Genomic DNA, 7,048 nt, shown 5'->3' with positions numbered 1-7,048 from the left:
GTGTTTCTCAAAATTTTCAACAATTTTTTAATTTTTTGTATTTTTTAATACATTTATGAGGTTGGACGAATTGCCGTGGAACTCGCCCCAATCCGGCCTCGCCATTGGGACGACTCCGAGTGACACGCCCGAGTCGGCGTGGCCTTGGGCGAGTCAAGGAATGGTGTGTTCTCTAGTAGAGAGAGGAAAAGATAGAGATTAATATATAAAGGAAATCAATTACGAGGAGCCAAGGAGTCGTCCTCTTCCTATTGTTTTAAATCAAAACGTTGGGTAGCATCGTAATTTATTGTAGTGTAAGGGTAAGTCTGGTCATTTACCTCTCCTTTTTATATTTTTGCTCGTTAAAGTTGGAAGGACTTGTAGCACAAGAAAACCAGAGTGAGAGACGAGGGTTTCTTGCTCCTATAGCAAACCCAAATCATCTGCAAAATTTCTCCTGTTTTTCCTTGAAACGGCCGGCTATGTCTGCTTTGAAGTATCTCGAGTCTCAGAGGAATGCTCAGCCCGAGCTCGCTGAATGGTACAGTTCACTCGCAGATTTATATCAGAGGAAGCTCTGGCACCAGCTAACGTTAAAGCTCGAGCAGTTTGTTGCCCTGGCTGTGCTTCAGGTACCGTCTTTGAATTAGCGTTTTATCATGGTATATACTTACTATTGTATATTCATTCGTTGTGCTGTTTCAAAATGAGGGTTTTTGTATTTCTAGTTTTAGTTTAATATTTCATGTATTCTCCAAAGGTTTTCCCGTGCAGCTGTTTTTTCTTTATATTTAGATGCTTTCTTACGTTGATTTTTTTTTGTTTTTCACTCTCATGGGTTTGACTAATTAGGGTTCTTATGTGTTGTTTTTTAATGTTCTGAGAAAAGTGATTGTGTTTGGTTATGATATAGATCTAGGGATTGAGACACATGTTAGGTGTGGAGTTTCTGTTTGATTAGATACACGGGTTTTCAGTTAGGAAATGGGAAAATTGGAATTAATTGCTCAAACAGCGTTATTTTGATATTGGTTTGTGAACATAGATTTTTGGCATTTCTGGATCTTCGAATTGTGATGATATGTGACATGTTGTTTGGATTAGATACAATGTATATAATTAGTTGGGTGTTTTTTTTTGGGATATATGGACTGAAAGATATTTTTGTATGACTGAAAAATGTTTTTTTTTATTTTTATATAATTTTATTAGAAGAAATACCCGGGTTTTAGCACTACAAATAAGTGCATTGATATGTGTGTTGAATCAGGTTTTGGGGGTGTTGAGTAAAACGACTGGATGCTTGTGAAATTAAGTGTTTTAGTGTTATTCATTGGATATGGGGATTGAATTTATTTGGGTATTTTAACTTAATATTCAGGCTTAGGAAGCCCCTTCGCCTGATAACAATCTCCACCCTGCCCTCAATTCAGAATCATTTTTCACATAAGTTGAAACATGGTCTTTTCTGTTTGTCCAATCAGAAACCACACTCTATGCCCCTTCTATAGCAGTCTCACCCTTAAATTTCCTATCCGCAGTCCTTTCTATAGCAGTCTCGCCCTTAAATTTCTTTTGTCCATAGTGGTTACCAGGCAGTTAATACAACACTCTCTGGTGCTTGTCATAGTTGGTAGTTGGAAGGAAGCTTGGTTGCAAGTTGGAGCGTTGTTTCATTCTAAACATATTTCAGAGACCAATGTGACTCTCTCTCTCTCTCTCTCTCTTCTCTACCTTTAATTCAAGGGAACAAAATTTCCCTTGTGTAGCACCCATGTCTCCCATGTATTTCCCTTTCATCAGCTGCGTTTGTCTGCTGCTTGTGATGTCCTCTAGTTTTCAGTGGAACTTCCTTAGATTTTCTATGTGTGTTTCCCATTAGATTTTCTATGTGTGTTTCCCATGTGATTAAATTGTTTTTTCATGCATCTCTTATCACAATTCCCCCCATCTATATTCTTTGTGTGATATGCCTGTGTGTGTGTTGTTAGTGTGATGTGCTTCTGTGTGGGTGTGCGTTCCTGTGTGTGTTAATGTATATTACTTCTATCCATTTGTTTCTCAACACTTCCCTTCCACGTGCCAATTTCCCGAGTCCTTTTAAACTTGTTTTTTTCCCTTTTGGAAATTATGGCTTGTCTAATGGATCGCCTCTAACTCATTACCCTTTCAAACCTCATAATACTCCTGATGTTCACCCTTCACTTGTATGAAAATCACTAGCTTTACACTTTTACTCCTCGTTAAGTAGGTCATTTGACCCGTCTTGATTCTTGTTGAGCCTTTAGCATGGAGTGACATGTCACCTGTAAGGCACGTCATCACCAAGTTCAAAGGTCTAAGACAGGTTTGATTGTGTATTTTATGTAGTCAAGATTAGTGTCTTTGATAAAAGCATGTGTTCATCAAGTTGTACTCAAGGTGGTTGAGATTCAGATAGATTTTTCATTCTTAAGATGCTATGCTTTTTTGGCTTCAAGTCCGGGTGACAATTCACTTTGCTTTCCTGCCTCATGGTAAGCATGAGTGGTTTGTTGCTGGGTGGATGGCAATTTTAGTCAGTTTTGCCTGGCTGATCAAAATGGCTTTGAACTGTTGAAAGTTGGCATGGAATCAGTTTGAGCTTAGACCGAACTGTTTTCTTTGATATAAATTAAATCTCACGGAGGATGGTTGCAAAATACTAGGTCTTTTTATCCCATCTGCTTTTAACATAATGAGGATGTTGCGCATCTATTTGAGTTCTGCTCATATAAATATTTCTTGCTTAAATGCTTAATTCATCTTGGACTTCTCTTTTTCGCAGGCTGGGGATACTCTAATACAACTGTACCACAATTTCATAACTGATTTTGAGACAAAAATCAACCTTCTGAAACTTGCGCACTTTGCTGTCATAGTTTCTCGCCAATATTCAGAAAAGGAGGCTGCTATTAGCTACCTTGAAGGGGTGATTGAGAAGCTCCGTCCTTCTAGGCAAACACGTATAGAGGAACCCATTCTTTATGTCAAGATGCAAATAGCGGCATTCAAGCTTGAGCAAGGAGACCAGAAAGAGTGCAAGAAACTTCTTGAAGAGGGAAAGAGTACTTTAGACAGTATGACAGATATTGATCCTTCTGTCTATGCTAGTTATCATTGGATCTCATCCCAATATCATAAATCTCGTAAGGAATATGCGGAATTCTACAAAAGTGCTCTTCTTTATCTTGCATATACGAATGTGGAGTCTCTTTCAGAAAATTTCAAAGTGGTAAGAATTTCTGAATGCATCTTTGAAGGAGAATGGATGAAGCTAATGCAGATTTTCCATGGTTTCTTAGTTTTTGTTTTCCTTTTCCTGCTGGTTTATTTGATTGCACTTGGTTGCTCTCTTGTGAATATTGGATGTCTTAAATGATGCGAATTTAAGCTTATGCAAAAAGAGGAAATATGGAACTTATTGTGTTTAACTTCTAATAATTGATGATGATGATGATGGTGATGACAATGATGATAATAATGATCAATATTTGAATGCCTGGCTTCCTCTGGGACTTGTCAAGGGCCTGGAGTGTGTTAGCTCGCACCAAGTGGACTCGCTGAGTCTAGTTAGAGCTGGTTGAGTTGCCCATGAAAAATCTCTCAGAAAAAAGGAAAAAAATAAGAAATTCCAAAATACAAAGATAAAAAAATTAAATATATATAAAATTGAAAGAATATGAAAAATTGTTTTATTAGGATTCGAGCTTGGATCTAGTTGATTTGAGCTTTGGAAATTGTCAACCAAATGGTGTTCAAATGTCAAAGTCTAGCAAATCTGAGATTTTGAGAATCTTTTGTGAAAAATAAGCCTATGATTCTATGTAGAACTCAAAAATAGGCTTAAGTAACAAATATCAACCATGATCGAGGTGGGATTGTGAAGAAATCATAAATTTTCCTACTTCAGCCAAACCCTAGTTTGAAATTACAATCCCACTAATCCAAGAAACCTGATGTTTTTCTCTCGAATATACATTTCTAGCAGCTAGAGAATGTGAAAACGACCCTAAACACTAAATTTGAAACCAAATCGGAGCTTGGTTGAGTATAAAAAGTGAGAAAGCAGAGGTTTACACCCCCACCACCACCACCCCCCTCTTGTACTTGACGAATTCTAATAGACTTGGTATGTTTTTTTGATAAAGAATAGACTTGGTACGTTAGGAACTCATTGAGTTTGACAGCTTGCCCTAGTTATTATAGTAACTGGGGCAACTTCAATAACCTGTCAAATCTGAGTACTTCGGATGAGTCCACGTTAGACTCACCTTTTTTCTAATACTGATAATAATAACGTCGAGAATTATAATGGCGATTATACAGATCCGAAAAACAATAATGATGATTTGATGAGGTTGAATGGCGACAATGATTATGATGTTGATGATGCCCAATGCTTTAAAAGGACCACCTCGGCAAACAACGGCCTTGGTCACCAAGGCAGCGTCTTGGCCTCTGAGGCAGGCTCCTCATAATTGAGGTGCCCCAACAATAGTGGGAAGGGGTCTAGATGGGGGTATTGGGGTTGGGTTGGGTTCGATACCAAACCATTGTTCAACAAACGGACCGCCCAGCTCCTAGGCGGTCTAGAAGGCTTGGGCGCATCGCCTAGGCCTAGGCGGCCAAGTTGGGCGATGGTCCCTGGGTGGCTGCCTAGGCGGCCGCACAGCGCCCACCCCAGAGGCGGAGAAGTACTTTTTTTTTTTTTTTTCTTTTTTTTCAAGATATAAAGTTTAGAATGATGGGTTTTAGGTTCATTTGAAACTTAAACCCACAAGAACCCCTTTTAGAGAGAAAGAAACCTCCAAAAAACTACATTTCATTGGATTGAATCATTAAAGTGTTTCTCAAAGTTTGGAGTTCGAGCAACCAAAGTAAGTGTATTTTTTAGATTGCTTGTTTTATTTTGAGATGTCTTCTTTAAGAGTTAGTCGGAGTGAGATTCAGGTTGGAAATATGGATACAACCCGAATCCAAATGACAAACATTGCGTTAAATACAATTTTTGTGAAAAATACAAAAAGAGGCATAAACTAGTTTAAAAAACATCTTACCGGTATTAAGGGGGATGTTGCCCCTTGTAAAGATGTTCCAGAAGCTATCTGAGAGGAGAGTAAGCAATTTATACGTTATGGAAAACAAAAACAAGAACAAAATCCTTGCCATAGATCTATTTCTATTTCTGCTGCTTCTAGAAGAAGTGATCCGGGTTGGAAGTATGGGTACAACCCAAAACCAAATGATAAAAATTATATAAGGTGTAATTTTTGTGAAAAAGATACCAATGGGGGTATTAGCTGATTCAAAAAACACCTTGTTGGTGTTAGAGGTAATGTTGCTTCTTATACAAAGGTTTCTGAAGCAGTTCGGGATGAGATTAGACATTTTCTGAATTTTGAAGAACCAGAAAATGATGAAAATAAGCCTTGTTCTATGATGTATCTTCTCCAGGTTTTAGTCGGAGTGGTGATCCGGGTTAGAAGTATGGTTATATCCTGAATCCAAGTGATAAAAATCGTATTAAATGTAATTATTGTGGAAATGATACTAATGGGGGCATTTATCTGTTTCAAAAACACCTTACCGGTATTAAGGGGGATGTTGCCCAGTGTAAAATGTACTTGAGGCTATCAAGGGGGAAATTATACAATATTTGAGTTCAGAGAAGCACAAAGAAAATGGTAGAGCAGCCAAGACTCCTAGGACCTCATCTGCACAGACTGCACATACTAGTAAGAGGAAGGTAGAAGAAGAGGAGGAAGAGGCAGATTCAAAAGAAACAAAGGAGGACAAGCGTTATGTTGAAGAGGGAGATGACTCTGATGATGGTGGCCTCGACTCTGATGCATATGATGAGGCTTGCCCTATTGATATTCCCTCTGATGATGACGACGACGACTGAAGACTCTTGCCTCTTGCTGCTGAGTGTTGAGTGTTGAGTCTGTCGGCTGTTGTGTTGAGTCATGAGTGTTGATTTTTGTTAGACTGTATATTTTCTAAATTTCTGTATATTTTTGTTGTGTTGAGTGTTGACTTTTATATCCTACACTTGTATGGTTTTGCAGTTTACTATTTTAACAATACGGATTATCAAAATTCTCTTCTTGACGTCAATTTTTTTTTCCAACTTGGAATATGGTATATTGGTATGTTTTTTACTTTTTTTCAATTGGGCAGCCGCCCAGGTTGTGGACGCTCCCCTAGGCGCTGAGTGGCCTGGACCCCTCAGGCCGCCTAGGATCCGCCTAGCGCTTTTTGATACACCGTACCCAACCTCCCTAATTATGATTATTTATTAAGTCAAAATTATGGTTGTTTATTAAACAATAAGAAAATTGACTTGTAGAGTGTTTTTTGTGCTTTTGTTATATTGTGTGTACATACATGAGTTGAAACTTGAACTGTTGAGACTCTGAGTGATTGAAACTTGTCCATCTTGAACTTGAATTAAAATTACAATTACTTCAGTCATACAACATTGTGGATATGGATTAAGGGCCATACATCACATAGACCTTATGGACTAAACAATGACATGGGACACCTTACGAACAATTATAATGTCTCAGAAGGCCTCTGAATCCATTCTCATGTCCCAAAAGTTAAGAGAAGAAAAGAAATGTTAAGTTGTGAATTAAGATTCATGGTGATCATCAGTTCATCACCACTAGGTCCACCACCATCATCACTATCGTTTGCATTTGATTCCTAGGTCCACCACCATCGTCACCATTGTCACTATCAGTTCATCACCACTAGGTCAACCACCATCGTCACTATCGTTTGCATTTGATTCCTACTCTTCATCATCGAAGTCATTCCACTCCTTAATGTATTATACCCCTTACTCTATCTCCTCTAAGTCAGGCTCCTTTATTGTTCTCAAGCTCTTCCTTGAAGATCTAGTAGCCTATGTTGGCTCGATGTGCTTCCAGCAGCCTCACGAGCTTGGCCCCAACTCAAACTCTTATGGAAACTCTTGATCATATGTATGTCTCTTAGCAATGGGTTCAATATGAAAGCACTCTGGACAAGACTCTTT

At 38.4% G+C, this 7,048-nt stretch overlaps 1 protein-coding gene across 1 annotated transcript in view; it reads left to right on the top strand.

Moving 5' to 3' along the window:
- Positions 1-347: 347 nt before the first annotated feature.
- LOC18443820 (26S proteasome non-ATPase regulatory subunit 13 homolog A) overlaps positions 348-7,048 on the top strand; it is a 32,152-nt gene continuing 25,451 nt past the window's right edge. Inside the window, exons 1-2 of the mRNA XM_006854001.4 lie at positions 348-614; positions 2,789-3,235. Coding sequence (XP_006854063.1) covers positions 465-614; positions 2,789-3,235 — 597 coding nt within the window. The 5' untranslated portion in view covers positions 348-464. The remainder of the gene's footprint in view (positions 615-2,788; positions 3,236-7,048) is intronic.

Source organism: Amborella trichopoda, chromosome 3 (genome assembly GCF_054954075.1).
Source record: "Amborella trichopoda isolate Santa Cruz 75 chromosome 3, AtrichopodaSantaCruz75HAP2 v2.0, whole genome shotgun sequence".
NCBI lineage: Eukaryota > Viridiplantae > Streptophyta > Magnoliopsida > Amborellales > Amborellaceae > Amborella > Amborella trichopoda.
Note: the sequence above shows the minus strand (reverse complement) of the source record. Positions and strands in the feature narration are given on the sequence as shown.